Genomic DNA, 22,458 nt, shown 5'->3' on the forward strand with positions numbered 1-22,458 from the left:
AGCTTATGGTCGGCAGTTGGAAAACTCCGCCTGAAAACGAATATGAGAGTGCATCTTCATAATGACGTGTATTCAGGATTTTACGCAGAAATGTTGTTGTGAATTGGTGATGGTTGTTTAGATGTTGACGCTGAAGGCTACATATTACTGTCAAGAGACTGTCGAGGTTCAAGGAGAAATGAAGGAATATTTGTCAATGGATACAATTATAGATACGGAACTAAGTACTTCATATCCTGTGGATATTTTAAATTCACTTGAACTATCGGGTGTACCGTCACATAAACTTCAATTTAAACTAAATGTACCAATAATGCTTATGCGAAATCTAGATGTTCCTCGGCTATGGAATGGAACAAAGCTTCGGATAACAAAATTGGGAAAGAACATATACATACAAATAGTGTTAAAATCGGCTACCAATTATTCCTACTGACCTTCCATTCCAATTTAAAAGGGTTTAGTTTCCCGTCAAGCTTAGCTTTGCTGTTACTATAAAGAAGGCACAAAGGCAAACATTACAGGTAGCAGGAGTGCATTTAGAAAACCCATGCTTCTTTATGTAGCCTGTTCACGTGTATCTAATGCCCGGAATTTATACATATTTGCACCCGACTGGAAAACTTATAACATTGTCTACAAAAATGTCCTAGATTAATACTTTATATTTTATTTTTTTTAATTGTTAGAATTCAGAATTATTTATTTTTGTTGCGGTGAAATATATTTTAACATTTGTTGTTGCATTTCAATATGCATATTTTAAGGTGTTGAAACTTCATTGTCTGTAGTAATTTTTAAAAAGTTGATCTCAGCCAAACAATAAAATTGAGTTATCATATTGACTCATTTCTATTATTATACCCTTACTTTTTATCTCTCAGACTTATTTAATGGCTCCACTGCAGACGAAGCCGTGGATAAAAAGCTAGTATTTAATAATTTAATTACCATGACAAACATTCAAAGGACGAAATAGCATTTGTTTCAAGTGTTAAAATTCTAATTTCCATTTGGCACAGCAAAATGTAAAATTTTGGTCACCATAGGGAAATTTTGCAACCCAACTCAACACAGATAAAAATGTTACCATTTGACACACAGCATACATATTAATAAACAAATTATTTGGAGGTCTAAATACGAGTATTAATTTGTGCTATTCAATTGAAACGAAGTGTAAGTGTATATATGGTAAGGTATTTTTTATTGTTATTTTATTTTTTATCTTTAAAAGAATTAAAAGAATTTTAGCTTATAAATTAAGCAATTTGTCATATGTTCACTTAGTGAAATCCTGTGGGTTAAAATCCTGTAAGATCTACATCACTAGCACCATTCTAAGAGCGTCTCTATTGATTTTCGCTTGCTTAAGGATGTGTCCTTCAACGAAAAGGTCGCATTCCCGCTGCAAATAGTCTATGCATTTTTCGACATAGAGTAGCGACTCTTCGAGCATGTTTTTCGGAGACAACGTGGTCTGTAAAGCTACACGTCGGGTGTGTTCTGCTATTGCGGAGTGTAACTCAAAACAAAATGTGCCCAACATTCGGACCTCACCTAAGAAAGAAAAAAAATAAAACGAATTAAAAATTGATATTAGGTAGATAGATAGATAAATATAATATATGGTATATCATACTTACAAGGCGCCAAGTTCTCATATAATTCTAATAGCTCCTTAACGTATTCCAATTTCTTATTGAGTTGATCTTCAGGCACTACCATTAGTTCTTTGGGATCAGTACCAATTAGCTGGACTAATTGTATTTTGGCTTGACATATAAAATAGTGTCTTCTGGTAAGCCACTTTTCATAATGTTGAATATATCTGAAAATTATTAATAATTCAAAAATTATACAACGTAATGGTATATATTTATGAGAATTGCTGATCTCTTTGGGAGAGTATTAGTCCCTTAGTTTTAAATATGTACATCTGAATGAAAGTTTAAGCAATAAGTAAAATAAATTAATAGTGATAATAGTATATTTATGAGAATTGCTTATCTCTTTGGGAGAGTATTAGTCCCTTAGTTTTAAATATGTACATCTGAATGAAAGTTTAAGCAATAAGTAAAATAATTTAATAGTGATAATAGCAAAATAGAGAATGGTTAATTGGAAAACTCCTACTTAATATGATTTAGTTATGTACTAGATGAGGTGAGAGGTGAGTCATTTTTGATTTAAATGTTGTGAATACATATATACATACATATGTATTTATCATCATCATTTCATCCTCATTTTCATTGTGATCATAGGTATATTACTTTTAAGTTAGACGGAGAGCAACCAGCGAGCAGACCTTTTAGAAACTTCAGGATCAAAAATTGGGAACTGTATTGCAGATAGTTTCGAGCGGCTTTTCCAACCATACCCGGAAAAAACTCGATCCTATCCGCTGACGTGATTGATGATTGCATCAAAGTTTTCAGTTCTATATGTAGGACCACTTTAGAAAGTATCATTTCTTTAAAACTCAGAAAGGCAATCCATCCTATGGTGGACATCGGAGCTAACGGAGATTAAATTTTGGAAGAGAAGACTTCTCATCAAAACCGCTATAGTATCCGTAGACACGATTGAGCACTGTATAAGACACCGATAGCTATATATCAGTCTGAGTTAAAGAAAACCAAGAGAGCTCCGTGAAGTGCATTCTACTGCAGAATGGACTGTTAGCAGTAAGAAGTCGTTACAGTTCCTCCTAAATGCTTATTTCCTGCGCAACCAATCCTCAGAAGAACTGCCCCGGGGAAGGTTCCGGAAGTACTGTAAATACAGGTCGGTCTACACTGCTTTACTCGCTGTAGTTTCATTGCTGAAAGAAGCCCTTATGGACTACTTACTGGAGGCGGTGATTATGGCTCACGAAAAGTTTCAAGTGGAATTGATCGTCATAATTGGTATATTTTTACAACAAAACTGAAATGGTTTTAATTACCATGAGATGCAAAATCTTAGAAGTTCTTGTTCCTTATTCGGAGGCTCAAGCTTACAATCCGTTGACAAGGAGAAGTACCTGGGGCTTACCTTGATAAAAGGCTTCCATGGGGTCCAAACATTAATGAGAGTGTAAGGAAGGTAGCTATTGCCGCATACTGCTATAGCGGAGCTGTTGGGAAGAGGTGGAATCTCTCACACAAATGGTGTTTTGGCTGTATGAAACCGTAACCCAACTAATAATGGTTTAGAAAGTATTCGTCTAGTGGAGAGCGCTTGAAAAAGCTAAACTCGTTATCGTTAGCATCATTCGAAGCTCAGAAAAAGGAGGAGTTTTTTGTAAAGTGAAGTTTCGGGCAACAAGGTCTCTATAGTGAGGGCTGCCATTAAGGTATCAGTATACGTATTGCTTCCAAGTGCAACCTCTTCCAGAAACATTGCATTTTTTTCACTAAGCGCTGAAAGTTACACACACATTTTCCTCCATTATTCAGCTTTTTCATGGCCAAGGCTGAAACATTTCAGCCTGTGGAGATCCGATCCAAAATTGATATCGACCTCTTCAAAAATTTTGTAATAGGCTCAAAACACTTTGTCGATTTACAACGAATTTTATGATCAATATATAGGAGCTTTAGGTTACACAACGAAATAACGTTCTAAGCTGTCCAACTGAGACAAGTTCGATATTTCGACTCAGCTATTACGAAATTGATGAACCAGTTTGACATTTCAAAAAAATTGTGACTACTTTGCTGGCATAATTTAAATAATGACCTCCCTTATATAATACCGCAGTACTGTAATATTTATGAGATACAATAAATGTATGTACATTAACTTACTTGATACAATTTTCCACAGTTTTATCCATGGCCTGCAAGTCTTTTCCAGCTTTTTCTAAAATACTTTTTATAAATGATATGTCCGCTTGAGCTCCACAAGTTGAGCAACTAAAAAAATGTAAGAGTAAATGTATAGATGTAAGAGCATATTTATTCATAATTCATTTGTTACCATACCTCCAAGCCGAATTCCATTCCTTTAGACTTGATGGTAAAATAACACCATCGCAGTTGCTGGTGGTGCACTTGAAGGCATCGTAATTAGTTCCACATTCCGTTATATCCAAACACCTTTCACACACACATTTGAAGAGTTTTGTGTGCATAAGATGCTGCTGGCGCTCTGCAGTACCCCAAACGGCATCGGAGTAGCAAATACTCAAATGAGTATTCTTTTTAATTGCTTTTGGTGCCCATAGAATTAAATTTCCTTCTTTTGAAAAGCTTTTAGCTAAATTCGGAATGCAGGAATGTTCCAGAAACGAAGCGTTACTAAAAACTGCTACATGCGGTGGATCTGTGACGGGTACTTCATGTCCGTTTATTTGCAAAATACCAATTGTCTTCATAATCAAGTCCTCGTTAAACTCGGTTGTTTTAAAAAATCTACGGTAAAAATTAAACAACTCACACTCATGCAATTACATCTGTTTGAAGGATAAGAGTATATTTAAAATGAAATAAAAAAATGATAATGTACCCCTCCTGGTACTATTCCACTGTGAATCTGGATCGTTTGGCCAATATGGACCTGGTGTCGGACAGACTTCATAAACTAACGCAAAATTATAACTCCAAATGCTGTAATTTAGTTCATCAACACATGATTTACTCCTCAATTCGTCTCTAACTATATATTGTCATAATTAAGTTTAATATATCATAATAATCATTGTTATAATTAAGTAGTTAAGACACTTATGTCTAAACTCCTATTTTAATTATTAGCCTACGCCACTTTTGTATACCTAAATTTGCCAATAAATAAATAAATATTTAAAACGAAATAAAAGCAATTAGAGTTGAAACCCGATTCTACCCATTTTAAACTATTGAAATGGCTTAAGAGGTTATGAATATATTATGTGTCATATGTCATACAGAAACGTCGAAAAAAATTTTAGACATGAATTTCCTGCCCCATTATATGAACGGAGTGCGGCTACGCGCATAATCGAATTTCTGAAATTATACAAGTTAGCACCCCACATATTCAAAAAGTATCATATGATGCATTAATATCATATGATACAAAGCAATATAATATGACACCACTAAATCACTAAATCGCTGAGAGTGAGACACATGTAGTGGCAACCTGTGGGAAGCGCAGCGTCAGCGAAGTGCCAACCTGTGGAAAGGGCAGCGTCAACAAAATCCATACCCGTGGCAGCGGCAAACGTAGGTTTAAAGTTAAGCGAAAATAATTGTAAAATTCAGAATACAATATACACAGAATTCAATAAAGGAGCATAGCTCTCAAATAAAGGAGCATTGCTCCCAAAAAAAAGAGCATAGCTCCCGGAAAATATTTTTTTTTATTAAAATTAATTAAACGTTTTTTAACCTACATAAGTGGGATCGTATTCATTTTTTTCTTTAGTGATCAGTAATGATTTTCCAAATAATTCAACCATACTTTACGTGTTAGTGGCGAATATTAAACTGATCGGTTTTTCGAGTTTAGTTTCTATAACTAGTGAGCATTAAGGGGTTAGGTGGGTTTGAAATTTTCAAAAAATCGCTTTTTTTTTTGTTTGTCTTACTAAATTCAACAACATCTCTAGAATTTGTCCTTTTCTCTTTGCCCTAAATTTTCAAGTTAATCCGAACCTGCGGGATATGGTAAACATTGGTTAGCGAACAAGGTAAACGATACAGATTGATTATATCGCTTACTCCGACCGAGGAAAATTAACACGGCGATGTCCTACGAAAAGTAACAGATCACCTCTTTCGCTTACCATAGGGACGAAGAATTCTTCGGTGCCAAAGTTAAGGAATAATTCTCCTATACCAAGGTCAATAGCAGAATAGAAAAGGTTGCATATTAATTTTGCTTTATTTATGAAAGTGCATGTATATATTTCGTTATGAAAATAAGTATCTGTGTATAAAAAGGAATGGTTTTCTTTTAGGCTACGATATTTAAAGAAACGGCCTTTTGCGAGTCTGAGGCTTTTTTGAATTTGGTGAGCATACTCCGATTCGGTGAAGTCTTCTACTTTCACACATTCTACAAAAACATTTTAAACTGTATGTAATTATAAATTTCCAACAATGATAAAAACATGAAGAACTTACCAACAAGTAACGCATTAAAGTGCATCTATTCCTTCATTTTTAATTAGTATTCTAATATGCTTTTTCGAGAATATTCTCTTATTTTTTAATTCAAAGTTTAAACACAAAATTAATTTTTTTTAAATAGCAAAATTTAATTAAAATAGCAGCTCACCTAAACACAACCAACTTTCTGCAAATTTTCTGCAAATGCTTGTCGATTTGACGAAATAATGGAAATATTTACTTATAAATTTTATTTCATCAACTTGTATTTGTTGTTTACATATTGTGTTGTAACGTTTTTCATGTACTTACTTGATTGTATGTAGATATGAACACTGTAGAATTTAGCTACATAGCTTACTTTTATGCATTACGAAGTATCGAAGAATTCTACATAGAATTTTCTTCGAAGCATTCTTCAAAGAAAAATGTAAGCGGTGAACCATTATCCCGCTGGGGAGTAATAGTTTCGGAGATACAGCCTTTGTGCTCAAGGCTAGCTACGTTAAGTGCGCCGTCTTTAAACGCGTTTTCCTCGTATCCGAGTTTTTGAAATCGGTGGACACGATTTCTCAAAAAGTTATGGACCGATTTAGTTCCAATTGTAAAATAACATTATCTAGTTTTTGAATGAAATTTTTTTTTTATTTCATTGCAAAATATTTTTTTACCAGTAAATGCTGAAAATTTAACCAAACAATGAGATTTTTTGTTCAAAGTCTGAGAAAAACAGGAAAATTTTAATATTTTTTTATATTTTTCGTTCAAAACCGAGATTTATATATGTTTTAACGGAATATGTTTAGTTTTGTAATTCAAATGAACCAATAATAAGTTATGCTGTCCACGGCGTGAGCACCCTTTTTGTGAGAGACCCAGGGAGATGAGGTCTTAGCGGCTGAATTTTCAACATATTTACATATATCAAAATTTCAGGAGAAATTGTTCAAATATTTACCTTTGATATGCCATATTACGTTTTTCAAATATTTTATTGCTTATATTAAAAAAATCGTAAAAATGTCTTTTTTGTACCTCTGAAACCCACCTAACCCCTTAAACTTTAACTTCGTCTCTCTCAAGTTTTGTGTAAGGGAGATCTTTTTGGCGCAATTGGAGGCAGAATACGTATTAATTTTTTTGAGTATATTCCTCAGTTAAACAATGCACTTGTTTGTTAAGTATTTTTGCATACTATTATTGCTTTAATTTCTCTTAAACCCGTATACTTATTTCTACAACTTAAACACATGATTGCAAATGGATAATTTTGTACGGTTTGTTTATGTACATACCTTGGTATAAATTTTCCGATACTTTCTAAATCGGCCTTCCACTGCATAGAACCTCGTCGTTGTTTTTCCAGGGATTCAAGCTTTAAAAGCATTTTCCATTTTTCAGGATCACTTTTCGCCAAAAGTAGGCAACGTACCGTCCCCATACATTGGTATAAAGGATGAGGATTTGTAAATTCTTTTACTGAAACCTAAATTATAGACACAGTACAAAACAAAATTAAAACAAGTAAGGAAGGACTAAGTTCGGGTTCAACCGAACATTTTGTACTCTTGCAACTTGCAAGAATCAAAGTCAAGGAAATATTTATGGTGTAAAACGTCAACCAGAGGATGGAATAAGGTTTGTTGGAAAAACGAAAATCGTTATATAGTACATATTTATATAACATTTGAGAGTTATGGGTAGTGATGACTCGATTTTATCTATTTTTCTCAACACCACATACTAAAAAACCAATCATATATCCTGATATTAGTCATATAGGGGCAATGTCATGATTTTGCCCAATTTTATATATTTTTAACAAAAAAATACACTGTTACGAATAAAATGCCCTCACACATTTTCGCTGAGATAACTCACACATTGGTGATAAGGTGGCACACATTAAAGACATTATTCGTGAAATGTTTTATCTCGTTATATTAATTGCTTCTTGATTTGTATAATGGAAGGTGCAAGTATCAAGTACAATTTAAAATTGTGCTATATGTGAAGTATTGCGCTTTTAGTGCAGAACCGCTATGTGGGGAGTGAGCGGGGTTATCCTCCGATTTTATTCATTTCCACACTGTCGATAGTAGTTCTTATAGATTTACACTCAGCAAATTTGGCTGTTTTAACTTCTGTGGTTTAGGAAATATGTACATTAAAGAACGGAGCCACGCCTATTTTTTTCAAAAATATTGAACAAAAATATAATACTCTGAGATAACAGGTAGCGAGAGTATAAAAAAAAAATCTATTAAATTTGCAGTCACATAAGTTGCATGGAGAAATAGCACAATTTGTATACAATAATTACATAAACAAAAAAAAATTTAATGTTTTCATTAGCATAGCATAACTTAAGGAATAAGTTGTGTACAAACAAATACAAAGTTTTTTCAATAGTTATCTTAAAAAACATTTATTTAATAAAATAATTATTTTTGTAGAAATAGCACTAGGCCTCTTCTTCAGAAAATTTATTAGACATTTTTTAAGTGTTATGGTTTTTAAACACTCTCAACTTTTATACTTTGTAGTGCATCTACAATTTTTATACTCTTGCAACAAGTACGGTTGTACGTATCACCTAAAACTTATAACACAAACATACTAATATATAAATGATCAGGATAACGGGAAATTTTTAAATCTGAGTGACTGTCTGCCCGTCCGTTCGAGCAAGCTGTAACTTGAGTAAAAATATCTTGATGAAACTTGGTACACATGTTCCTTGTCAAAAAAATAAGGCGGAATTCGTAGATGAGCGTAATCGACTACGGCCAAACCAACTACCCGCCTTTAAGGGAAACCTATAAAGTGCCAAAACTAAGCACGACAATAAGAAGTAGAACTACAATTTGGCACAGAGGATTGCATAAGCAAGGGTTTGATGTATAGTAAGTACATATCTCCTAGACCACCACAGCTACATAGAACTATTACCAACATTGTCAAAATGGATGAAATCGGATGATAACTCCGCTCACTACCCTTAAACAGTACTGATAACAACTACTTAAAGTGCGATAAATCAATAACTAAATCCATCATAGACATTACATTTTATCCCGAAGATGGTATGTAACGAAATCGGAATCGAAATTTCCAATAATTTTAAATTCCATCTGATTCTTTTCCTTCGAGTATACAAATCAAGATGGAATTAATATAACGGGATACAATTTTGCACAAATAATTCCTTTGGAGTATTCCACCTTGTGGCCAACAATTGTTCAAATCCAATAAAAACTATTCACGCCTCTAGGTTCCGAGTATTTAGATCTCGGTACATATAGTTGACTTTTTCTGCAAATATCGGTCAATGTGTGAGATATATGATTGAAATTCAGAGATAATATTTTCCTGACAATGATATGTATGTCTGTGAGTCAAAAATTGGTTGAGTCGTACCTAACTTAACGATTTTCGAACATCCAGATGACTTAATACCGCATACATCGACCACCATGTGAGTTATCCCTATGAAAATGGGAGAGCGTGTTTTACTGATAACAGTGTGTCTTTTTGCCTAAAATGGATAAACTTGGGCGAGAACTTGAGCTTGCCCCTATTTAACAAACATATAACACCCGGGTTATCATATGATTAGTGATAGTACTTTAATGAACCTCAGAAAACATTTTATTAGTATGTGTCATATTAATAATACTATGTAGTATTTCCAAAAATAAATAAAATCGGGTGATATTACCACCAACTCCCAGATATTACATATGTATGTATATTGAAATTCGTGTTTCTAACAAACCTTTGTCGAATATAATGTATGTCGGTCAGTGTATATGTATATAAAACTTTTTTGTGATATATATAGTGATTCGAGTTAGGGAAGTTCAACTGTATATATAATTGCTTAGATTCTCCTCTATAACCTAATTTACAAAATTTACTGCGTTAAATACTATTTTCCTAGAACAATTCATAATTTTGGCAATCTGAGTTGGATGTTTGCCTTTTTTGTGTAGATCGAAAATGCTTCCCCCTTTTTGAGAACAATACATATTTCTATCTCTTTTTAATATTTTAAATTTATTTAAAAGGTACAGTTAAAACAATGTCACGACTGCAAATTTTCTGAATTTACAAAAACATTTATAACGTAAGAACCTTTTTTTCACTCTTTCGTATTTCTCAAGCACAGCTGTGGTTTTGCGGTTTCTAAATAAAAGTGACATCGGCAAATTACTGTCAAAAATTCCTCATTTCCTAAATAAATTCGGCGGCATGAGCGTTGATAAATTTTATTTTGACAACGCGTTAACATTCCTTGAGGCGCGATGTTTGTATAAATTGATGAAAGTATTATTAATAAGTTAATTCGTTTTGCATTTCATTTCTTTTTTATTAAAGTTACAATTTATGTGAAAATATGATGGAAAGTTTCCGCTTTATTTAAAGATTCCGCGTCGTCGTTAAAGCTGAGCTGTAAAAAACGCGCCGCTCAACGCTTTTATTTAGATTTTCCAGTTTGCTGGTTGATGAAATGTTTAGCAGCATTGCAGTTGTGACGAGAGAAGGGGAGCAATCGCAATTTTATTAAGTGATTGAAATTAATTTTATTGATATTAAAAATGTATAATATTCTTATATTATTTATACAATAAGTGAAAGAAAATATGTCGGACAACTCAGAAAGGAAATCTAAGCGACTAGAGTTTTTTAAGGACGGTTGGTTAAGAAAAAATTATTTAAAACAGCTGAACTGATTATTAAATATCTTAATTTTGAGATAAAAAAAATCCAGCTGTAAGTCCCTCCCTGCATCTTTGTGCCTAAAATGAATAAAATCTGGTGACAACTTACTCTCCCAAACATATAACTAATATCAGGGTTTTCATTCAAACATCTGGTTGACATTATCCCACATATAATGGTGATGGTATGAAAGCTCACACCCCCCTTTGATGACGACCATGGCAAACGAAATAAGGACTACGAATTGAGGGCATGCACCTGGAATGTCCGGTCCCTTAACTGGGAAGGTGCCACTGCCCAGCTGGTTGGTGTCCTCGTGAAAATAAAGGCTGACATCACCGCCGTCCAAGAAAAGGAGCGCAGGTTTGGTGTGGGATTCGTGGTGGGAGAGAGACTCCGTCGCCGAGTACTATCATTCACTGCGGTGAATGAACGTCTAGCCACAATCCGCATCAAAGCGAGGTTCTTCAACATATCGCTGATTTGCGCCCACGCCCCGACGGAAAAGAAGGACGATGTGACCAAGGATGCCTTCTAGGAGTGCTTGGAGCGCACTTATGAGAGTTGCCCCCCCCCCCCCCACGATATAGAAATCGTGCTTAGCGACTTTAACGCCAGGGTGGGCAAAGAAGGTATCTTTGGCACTACGGTCGGTAAATTCAACCTCCACGACGAAACATTCCCCATTGGTATGAGGCTGACCGACTTCGCCGGGGCCCGAAATATGGTTATCTATAGTACTAGATTCCAGCATAAGAAGATCCATCAAGCTACCTGGCTGTCTCCGGATCGAAAAACTACCAACCAGATCGATCATGTTGTGATAGACGGAAGACACGTCTCCAGTGTTTTAGATGTGCGTGCGCTCCGAGGTCCTAACATCGACTCGGTCCACTATCTTGTTGCAGCTAAGATTCGCACCCGCCTCTGTGCAGCAAAAAACGCACGCCAACAAACACAAGGAAGGTTCGACGTCGAGAAGCTGCACTCACAACATACAGCCGAACGATTCTCTACTCGGCTTGCACTCTTGCTCTCTGAGAGCACTCGTCAACAAGTCGGTATAAGGGAACTGTGGGACGGTTTTTCAAACACTTTACGTACAGCTGCAACCGAAACCATTGGTTTTCGGAAAGTGTAAAAGAACAGCTGGTGCGACGAGGAGTGCCGTGTCGCAGCGGAGAGAAAACAGGCTGCCTACCTCGCAACGTTACGATCGACCACAACACGTGCGGGATGGGATAGATACCGAGAGTTGAAGAGGGAAGCGAGACGCATTTGCAGACAGAAGAGGAAAGAGGCCGAAATGCGTGAGTACGAACAGCTGGATAAGCGGGCCGACAGGGGTAATGCTCGAAAATTCTACGAAAAGATGCGGCGGCTTACAGAAGGTTTCAAGACCGGAGCATACTCCTGTAGAACCCCCCAAGGTGATCTAGTTACCGATGCCCAGAGCATACTTAAATTATGGAGGGAACACTTCTCCAACCTGCTGAATGGCAGTGATAGCACAACACCGGGAGAAGGCGAACCCGATTCCCCAATCGATGACGATGGAGCAGACGTTCCATTGCCCGATCATGAAGAAGTTCGAATAGCAATTGCCCGCCTGAAAAACAACAAAGCGGCAGGGGCCGATGGATTGCCGGCCGAGCTATTCAAACACGGCGGCGAAGAACTGATAAGGAGCATGCATCAACTTCTTTGTAAAATATGGTCGGACGAAAGCATGCCCAACGATTGGAATTTAAGTGTGCTATGCCCAATCCATAAAAAACGAGACCCCACAAGCTGCGCCAACTACCGTGGGATAAGCCTCCTCAATATCGCAAATAAGGTTCTGTCGAGCGTATTGTGTGAAAGATTAAAGCCCACCGTCAACAAACTGATTGGACCTTATCAGTGTGGCTTCAGACCTGGTAAATCACAACCGACCAGATATTCACCATGCGCCAAATCTTGGAAAAGACCCGTGAAAGGAGAATCGATACTCACCACCTATTTGTCGATTTCAAAGCTGCTTTCGACAGCACGAAAAGGAGCTGCCTTTATGTTGCGATGTCTGAATTTGGTATCCCCGCAAAACTAATACGGCTGTGTAAACTGACGTTGAGCAACACGAAAAGCTCCGTCAGGATCGGGAAGGACCTCTCCGAGCCGTTCGATACCAAACGAGGTTTCAGACAAGGTGATTCCCTATCGTGCGACTTTTTCAACCTGCTTCTGGAGAAAATAGTTCGGGCTGCAGAACGCAACAGAGAAGGTACCATCTTCTATAAGAGTGTACAACTGCTGGCGTATGCCGATGATATTGATATCATTGGCCTCAACACCCGCGCCGTTAGTTCTGCTTTCTCCAGACTGGACAAGGAAGCAAAAGAAATGGGTCTGGCAGTGAACGAGGGCAAGACGAAATATCTCCTGTCATCAAACAAACAGTCGTCGCACTCGCGACTTGGCACTCACGTCACTGTTGACAGTCATAACTTTGAAGTTGTAGATAATTTCGTCTATTTAGGAACCAGCATTAACACCACCAACAATGTCAGCCTAGAAATCCAACGCAGGATTACTCTTGCCAACAGGTGCTACTTCGGACTAAGTAGGCAATTGAGAAGCAAAGTCCTCTCTCGACAAACAAAAACCAAACTCTATAAGTCACTCATAATTCCCGTCCTGCTATATGGTGCAGAGGCCTGGACGATGTCAACAACAGATGAGTCGACGTTGCGAGTTTTCGAGAGAAAAGTTCTGCGAAAGATTTATGGTCCTTTGCGCGTTGGCCACGGCGAATATCGCATTCGATGGAACGATGAGCTGTACGAGATATACGACGACATTGACATAGTTCAGCGAATTAAAAGACAGCGGCTACGCTGGCTAGGTCATGTTGTCCGGATGGACGAAAACACTCCAGCTCTGAAAGTATTCGACGCAGTACCCGCCGCGGGAAGCAGAGGAAGAGGAAAAACTCCACTCCGTCGGAAGGACCAAGTGGAGAAGGACCTGGCCTCGCTTGGAATATCCAATTGGCGCCACGTAGCGAAAAGAAGAAACGACTGGCGCGCTGTTGTTAACTCTGCTATAATCGCATAAGCGGTGTCTACGCCAATTAAGAAGAAGAGGTATGAAAGCTACATGTGTAGTATGTACATGCAACTCAGGGATAATGTTTTTCTGTTAATAATAACAGGTAATAGCAAAAATAGATAAAAGCGGTTCAATACTAAGATATCTTAAAAAATTTAACTGAACGTATAATATTGAATATTCTATAGTTTAATGAAGAAAATAACTATTTGAATTTAGTCTACGAATTACTCAAAAATGATTCTGGTTTTTCTGGCAAGTTTTATTCCGAGTATGTCGGTAAGTGTGTAAGTTGCATATTTATAAAATTGCATGAAAATATGTTCTGGATTAGAATATACTCGTAGAATATACATATAATGACTCCAGATTTTTCGCCTGACTTTTTAATGAAATTAAATGAACAAGTTTCCTTTTCTCCTAAGTAAGTATAAGACCTTCAACATACATAAATTAATAACATGCCAAATTTGATTATTATCCATTCTCGATTGTGCGACGATGCACAATAAATATTGGATTCTTTCGCAACGTTTTTTATAATAGAATTTTGCCAAGCCCTGAAGGTGGCGTTGATTCTTGCAGATTGTAAAAGTATAAAACCATCGGTTATACCCGAACTTAGCCCTTCCTTACTTGTTTATAATTAGTGATTTCTCGTACAAAAGTGCCCTTAACTTGAATGCTCTCTTTACCGATCCTTACATGGGGTCTTATCTAAGTACTCCCTTTAGAGACCCTAATTTACTGTACTATTTTACCAGTTTCCGAGTAAACGAAGTAGTGGCGATTGACCCTATTTGCGGACATTTCATCCAAAATCGAATATAAAAAAAAGCATTGCTTAAAGCTAGAAAAATAAGTAGGGGTGGTCTCGTGGTAACTGCTTATTTAACCATCTTCAAACTAGCACTCAGTACTACTGGGTTGTTAAGTACTTTTGGTAATTTGTACATGTAGTAAATGGGAGTGATTATTAATTGATTAGAATTCATTAAATTTTTATTTTTGAAGTTATACTTCTTATACGCATTCGGAAAAGGTTGCGTTAAATGCATATTGCGCAACCTTGTCTGCGAAGATGTTCGAGTAGCAAGGGAATCGGGACAATCGGCGATCGTTTGTTAGTTTCTTTCGGCACAGCTCGGATTTTCTACCAGCAACACAATGTTGCCATGCTTATGCTATTGTTGTTTTTGTAGAACAATGTTTCAATTTTTGGTTGGGGACATATTCACATGTGTGCGCATATGTACGTTTGTATGCTTGTGCATTATTGAAGTTATACTTCTTTTTCTTTCGTTTGTGTTTCATTTCTGCGAATTCTCAACTATTTTGTGTGACTTTTGGTTGAAATACTTTGCGTTGGCCGTTGAAAACTTCACAGGATCATTTCTGTAGTCGGTGTACATTTACTTTCTTTGCAAATGGACCCGCGATGACAAGGTATAAAGTTTTATCCGACAGCGTGAGGTTTATGGATTTCGTTTCTAATTTTGTCTTGTGGCATATTAAAAATGATGTTTCTTCGAAGATCGCTCGGTTACAACGGATAAAGCGACTTGTGAGTGGTGATTTTAATGAATAAATTCAAAGGTTTTATACAAATAATAATCCAGTCAATAAGTATATATACATATATAATAAGTACAATACCCATATGTATGTTTGTATGCTTGCGCATTATTTTTCTTTCGTTTCTGTTTCATTTCTGCGAATTCTTTATGTGACTCTTGGTTCAAATACTCTACGTTGGCCGTTAAAAAGTTAAGACTATACTTCACAGGATCATTTCTGTAGTCACAAGTGGCAAGGAGGAACTTTCAATGAAATTGTTTACTATTATGAAAAAGTTGAATCTCAAAACAGTTAGTTTATGTCGTACTGTCAAGAGCTGTTGCCATTAAAGGAGTTTACATTATCCCAGTGAACAAACAGAAAAAATTGTATCATGGCATTGGAAGCAATGGCAGGTCATGTCGCGCTTTGTGAGATGAAATGATAAAATTACGTCAAAATCCAATTATTACCTTAGAAAAGGAATTATTCGAGTTTCTTAGCACAAGAAAATGTTTATCAATAATATCATTCAATTGTCAAAGTCTTCGTGCTCATGTTAATGATTTCTCAGATAGAGTGTTTAAACAGTCAAAACATCTTGATGTTATCAGAAACATTTATGAACGACAACGAGCCTCCTGTATCCGTACCAAATTTTGATTTCGTTGTAAGATTTCAACGAAATGAAAAAAGAAATTTATCACAATGAGCAAGACAAAAATATCATATTCTCACTCCTCATTTAGATATAAAGGCTCCGTACGCGAGTGATGCTGATGTGACGATATCAACATCAACAAGAATTGGCGATTTGTGTGCGATAGAATGCAAAATGAACCCTAGCGATAATCATAATAGTAAAAAATTGAATTTAATTGCCATTTATATATCACCAAATTCATCGATGAGAGATATAAAATTGTTCATCGGTAAAGCTTTATTACCGTTGTCAACTGCAGGTTCGCTTTTGCAGATATTATCGGAGAACCAGTAGAGTGTAGCGAACAACCGGTACTCCTTGCGGGAGATTTCAATGTAAATTTCGCATTGCCAGAAGCTGACATTCCTCAGTGAGAACTTTTCATTAGAAATGATCAATGGAAGAAATGATCCTACGACAAAAGGAGGTACGACTATAGATGCGGTATTCGCGAGAAATATAGATAAAATAGATGTAAGACATTTCATATCGTATTTATCATATTTTAGTTATCATAATCCAATTGTAAATATTATAGATATCAATCCGTCAGAACCCAGAAATGATAATTGAATTAGACTTTGCTTTATAAAATGTGCATAATAAATTTATAAAATGTGAATTTAAGAAAGTGTTGGTCACTCGACCATATTTTTATCCTTTCCCTCTCGCTAGCTTTCTTTCATACAAAATGATATGCATTTCTTGGAATATCACTAAGAAGTATAACTTCTTCCGCGCGTATGGACTCCACGCACCTTTTTATTTTCGTTGTAAAGTTTGAATTGAAAAGGTTTTTCCAATTTTTTTAAAAAAAGGCAGCAGACGTAGAGCAAGGTTAGAAAGAGTGATCCGTTTCGAAGTGTCTTACTTTTTTAAAGAAAAAACACAGAAACTTAAAATTTAATGGGGAATGTTTATTATGATTCTTTGTTATTTATGTTTTGAAGATTATCTCTTTGAAATGTTGGCCCCGGTAACGTCTCGGATGGTCCATCCGTTGAGTCTAATTTTCGATGACTCCTTGCAAATGTTGGCACCTGTCACCCAGCTAACTTTTTTTGGTTAAAATGCCCGTTCTTAAATCTCTTCAGGTTACTTTTCGTCCCAAAGCGGCAAATTGAGCCAATGCCATTGCGCCAGAAATGGGCCTCATCGCTGACAAAAAACACCAAGTTGTTCCATACGTCAGTCCGAGTTGAATGATGGGTTTCAAGATTATTATGTTTTATCGGCTTAATACCAAACAGAAATTACTTCAAATTATTTAGAACTAGAGGACCCGTCCGCGCTTTACTGTGGCTGACACATAGATAATACTTGTACTACTACTTCTTCTTCTTTACTGGAGTAGATACTGCTTACCACGCAGTAGACACTGCTTACTCGATTATATCGGAGTTAACAACAGCGCCTTTCGCTGCGTAGCACCAATTGGAGATTCCAAGCGAAGCCAGGTCCTTCTCCACCTTCCTTTTCTTCTGCTTCCCCTGGCGTGTACTGCGTCGAATACTTTCAGAACTGGATTGTTTTCGTCCATTCGGACAACCTGACCTAGCCAGCGTATATCTCATATAGCTCATCGTTCCATCGAATGCAATATTCGCCGTGGCCAATGCGCAAAGGACCATAAATATTTTTCAGAACCTTTCGCTCGAAAACTAGTAACGTCGACTCATCAGATGTTGCCACCGTCCATGCCTCTGCACCCTGTAGCAGGACGGGAATAATGAGTGACTTACAATGTTTGGTTTTTGTTCGTCGAGAGAGGACTTTACTTCTCAATTGTTTTCAGTCCGAAGTAGTACCTGTTGGCAAGAGTTATTCTGCGTTGAATTTCCAGGCTGACATTGTTATTGGTGTTTATACTGGTTCCAAGATAGGCGAAATTATCTAAGACTTTGAAGTTATGACTGTCAACAGTGACGTGAGAGTCAAGTCGCGACTGCGACGAGTGTTTGTTTGATGATAGGAGATATTTCGTCTTGCCCTCGTTCACTGCCAGACTCATTAGCTTTGCTTCCTTGTCCAGTTTGAAGAAAGCAGAACTAACGGCGCGGGTGTTGAGGCCAATGATATCAATATCATCGGCGTACGCCAGCAGCTGTACTCTTTTATAAGAGAGATTATACCTGCTCGATTAAGTTCTGCAGCTCGATTTATTTTCTCCAGCAGCAGATTGAAGAAGTCGCATGATAGGAAGTTGCCTTGTCTGAAACATCGTTTAGTATCTAACGGCTTGGAGAGGTCCTTCCCGATCCTGACCGAGCTTTTGGTGTTGCTCAACGTCAGTTCACACGCCGTATTAGTTTTGCGAGGATACCAAATTCAGACATCGCGGTAGCTCCTTTTCGTGCTGTCGAAAGCATCTTTGAAATTGACGAAAAGTGGTGTGTGTCGATTCTCTTTTCACTGGTCTTTTCCACGATTTGGCGCATGGTGAATATCTGGTCAGTTGTTGATTTTCCGGGTGTAAAGCGACACTGATAAGGCCCAATCAGTTTGTTGACGGTAGGCTTTAATCCTTCACACAATGCGTTCGATAGAACCTTATATGCGATGTTTAGGAGACGGTAGTTGGCACAGATTGTGGGGTCTCCCTTTTTGTGGATTGGGCAGATCACACTGAAATTCTAATCGTTGGGCGTGATTTCGTCTGACCGTATTTTACAAAGAAGTTGATGCATGCTTCAGTTCGAACTTCTTCAAGGTCAGGCAAGGGAACGTCTGCTCCATCGTCATCGATTGGGGAATCGGGTTCGCCTTCTCCTGGCGTTGTACGTTCGCTGCCATTCAGCAGGCTGGAGAAGTGTTCCCTTCATAATTTAAGTATGCTCTGGGCATCGGTCACTAGATCAACTTCGGAGTTTCTACAAGAGTATGCCCCGGTCTTGAAACTTTCCGTTAGCTGCCGCATTTTTTCGTACTAGTACTACAGATAACAACAACATTTCGGGCCCCGGCGAAGTCGATCAACCTCAACCCATACTACTGCTACTATTTTTATTAGTTAGATTATAACTATTAGTTAATGAGATGCAGAATTTTTGTGAAGCAATTTATGTTAGTTTACAAAAAAATGGAACATAAAAAACATCGTGTGTTAATAAAGCATTGCTTTTTGGGGAAAAATACTGTTAAATTACGGCTCTGCACCAGGGAAATCAACCGGTGAAAAGAGATTTCCTAAGTTGGAAAGAGGCGAAATGAGCATCGGGAACAATGACACCCTAAAGAAGTGAAAGCTCTGTGCTAACAAAAACAATGAATGCTTGATTGCTCTTTAATCGTAATAAAACCGAATATTTGCGTCGGTGTGTGACAATAGAAACATGGAAACATTCCTCACTGAAATCCAATCGAGTCATTCTAGTGGACTGCACATGATGAACCGGTTCACAAGCGTGGAAAGACGAAAAAGTCGAAAAGCTGCTAAATTCAAAGTGCTATAGGGATACATTATTTTGATAAATCAGGTAGGGTTCAGCGGAAAAAATGTAATTGTTTATGACATCACATTAGAAACCTCAAAAATAACAGTATTTCTCCACTATTTAATGGATGTTATTATACATATAAACCTCTATCTTCAATAACTCTATCTATTCAAAACTGCATCAAAATTCCGTTGCGTAGTTTTTTTTCTGTGTAAGTTGGCTACATGGCATAGGAAATAACTTTATATGAGGACATATCACATCTATAGTTCTCGTAGAAAGAACGAAAGCGGAGTGCCAAGGTCAATGGATATTTAGGTACCTAAGCCGTCCCTCTCGCCTTTCCATTTCGGACGAAAAGAAAGAAACGTGTTTAGTTGGAATTCCACAAGCGTAGTGAACAGCGTAGAAAGTATACAGAGATAAGTGAAAAAAATATACAAAATAAATATTATTAATAAACAAATTGTATTTATTATAAATACTAGATTCACTCAATACATTCCATCAAAGATTCACTCAATATGGAATGAAAGTATGGTGGATATGTGATGCTGAAAATTCGTATCCACTTACTGGACAGCTTTACACTGGGAAATCGGTAGATGGTCGTGAGAAAAATGTTGGTGAAACAGTTCTTAAAGACTTGGTGGCACCATACAAAGGATCCGGTAGAAACATTACAATGGATAATTTCTTCACAACTCTTCCACTAGCAAAATTTTTACTATCTTGGAACTTAACGATTGTTGGTACTCTGAAGAAAAATAAAACATACATTCCACGAAAAAAAAGTAACCCAATGTAGTTATGTGCCAAAAAACAAGGTAGTAATTATGCTATCATCAATGCATCACGAAGCAAAAATTAGTAATAGTGCAAAGAAAAAACCCAAAATCATCGAGTTTTATAACTGGTCTAAAGCTGGAGTAGACACGATGGATATATACCCAAAAAGATCAACTCAACGATGGCCTTTAGCATTTTTTTACAATATTCTCGATATTGCCTGCCTTGCAGCATATATTCTGTATTATGAGAACAATAAAATGCTTGTTAAAAAATCGTATGAACGACACTTATTTTATCGGCAATTGGGCAGAGAGATGAAATAAAACTTCCAAACGTAATCGACATTAACAGCAAAAACCTCATTCATTTGAAAATGCGCACTTTCAGAAATTAGCTAAGAATTTAAAGAAAATACAGAAAATACGTGTTCACTTACTTTTGAACCTCTTTTAACGGTAAATTGGCACTCAGCTTGGTGGTCAGCTTTGCCCTTACACTCATCGCCGCAAAGCGGCCAACCGCATTTATCGCATTCGACGTAGTCTGAAGGCTCGATTCCATTCAAACAGCCTAAGCAAACGGGATTTGTTACTTGTGAGGGCGTACATATCAGAGGAGCTTCCTTTAGGATGATTTCAAATGGCTTAATGCTTCGGGTAGCCACCAAATATCTTCCCAGCTGATCTGAGTACTCCACCTTTGAATATAAATTTTTTTGGGAAAGTGTGTAGAATTATACAAATGTATACATATGTATATGTACATCCGCATGTATGTATGTGCATTTATTTATATGCATACATCCATATATACATACATACATATGTATGTACACGTGTTTGCACATGAAACGCATAATTACATACATACATACATATGTACATAAACAGTTACGCTTAAACCGAAATATAGTTACTTTGAAGGGTCTGCAATTGATCTTATGCGTTTTCCAATGCTGTTTCTGATGCCCCGCGCAGCAATAGAAGCTTTGATTACAATTTGAACATTTGTTTTTGGTCGGCTGATCGCATACTGCACAAGTGGACATATCCCTTTTTAATTAATTCGAACTGAGCAGAAGAGAGTTGTAAGTTAAAGCGGTGTAGTTAGTTTTATTTATCACAATTATATTTATTAACTAAAGCAGATTAAATACACGGCACCAAAGCATGAACCACCAAGAAGAATCTCGCAATGAATATCACTAAAATAAATTTATCCAAAAATAGACGTTTAAAGGTTGATGCTTAGAGGAGAAATGTGTGGTGCCCAACGATGAGACATGAACACAGACCAGCGCAAATATAGGGTCGGGGTATTACCGTACATTCATGTTTACATATATAAGTACAGTAGAACCTGTAAAGTTGAACATCCTTATAATTTGGACAAAATATTCTGTACCAACATAATATAGTACAAAATATCCATATACTCACTGCTTAATCTGGACACTGCATTAAAATCCCTTTCCATATTACACACAGATGTATTAGTATTACGGCATCATTGGAACTTTTCAAACGTTGAAATACCTTTATTTTTGCGAAATTTTGTATGTATCAAATTTTATAGATTAGCTATGACACAATTGCGCGTATATGATCAATTGTTGCAATCATTTAAAAAAGAAAACACGCAGTGGAGTTATCTCTGAAAATAAAAAATGAGATATTGAAGAAACCGGCTAATAAAAGCCTATCTATAAGTAAAGTGGCAGACAAATATGGGGTTTCCAAATCAACGATCGCTAACATTAAAAAAGACAACCAATATGTTATTAAAGAATGAGAAAACAACGCTGAAACAAGTGATGAAGGACCAAATGTAGATCTTTAAGCTGGTTCAGATTGGGAGGAAAAGCTATCAACACTTAAAAAATATTTACTCACAATTAGGGGCATGCGAATATTCGAAATTTCGAATTATTCGACGCGAATCGAACCGAATTATTCGATTCGAGATTCGACCCGAATATTCGCATTATTCGAACTATTCGAATTATTCGATCTATTCGAATTACTCGAACTATTCGAATTACTCGAACTATTCGAATTACTCGAACTATTCG

General features: G+C 36.7%; 1 protein-coding gene, 1 long non-coding RNA gene and 1 pseudogene across 2 annotated transcripts; 1 reads left to right on the forward strand and 2 right to left on the reverse strand.

Moving 5' to 3' along the window:
• Positions 1-1,186: 1,186 nt before the first annotated feature.
• On the reverse strand, positions 1,187-21,673 carry LOC105225390 (uncharacterized). Its single transcript, XM_011203821.4, has 7 exons — positions 21,304-21,673; positions 20,824-21,084; positions 7,379-7,569; positions 3,972-4,400; positions 3,795-3,902; positions 1,647-1,831; positions 1,187-1,560 (listed from the first exon to the last, which is right to left on the reverse strand). Exons 1-7 carry the CDS (start codon positions 21,433-21,435, stop codon positions 1,322-1,324), a joined length of 1,545 nt encoding a protein of 514 aa, XP_011202123.1. The 5' UTR covers positions 21,436-21,673; the 3' UTR covers positions 1,187-1,321.
• LOC125777094 (uncharacterized) lies at positions 4,620-7,369 on the reverse strand. Its single transcript, XR_007422100.1, has 2 exons — positions 6,099-7,369; positions 4,620-6,030 (listed from the first exon to the last, which is right to left on the reverse strand). It is a non-coding gene; the product is annotated as an uncharacterized LOC125777094 (long non-coding RNA).
• On the forward strand, positions 15,269-15,471 carry LOC125777971 (small nucleolar RNA U3; annotated as a pseudogene).
• Positions 21,674-22,458: the final 785 nt, after the last annotated feature.

The sequence above is a fragment of the Bactrocera dorsalis genome, chromosome 3, assembly GCF_023373825.1.
Source record: "Bactrocera dorsalis isolate Fly_Bdor chromosome 3, ASM2337382v1, whole genome shotgun sequence".
Classification (NCBI taxonomy): Eukaryota; Metazoa; Arthropoda; class Insecta; order Diptera; family Tephritidae; genus Bactrocera; species Bactrocera dorsalis.

What these genes read in the sequence shown, in the direction of transcription:
- LOC105225390 (XM_011203821.4), bottom strand. Translation starts at nt 21,435, where the DNA reads ATGTCCACTTGTGCAGTATGCGATCAGCCGACCAAAAACAAATGTTCA. An exon ending in TCAATTGCAGACCCTTCAAA is followed by an intron (nt 21,085 to 21,303) that starts GTAACTATATTT and finishes TTATATTCAAAG; the next exon opens with GTGGAGTACTCAGATCAGCT. An exon ending in ATCGGAAAATTTATACCAAG is followed by an intron (nt 4,401 to 7,378) that starts GTATGTACATAA and finishes TTTTTACCGTAG; the next exon opens with ATTTTTTAAAACAACCGAGT.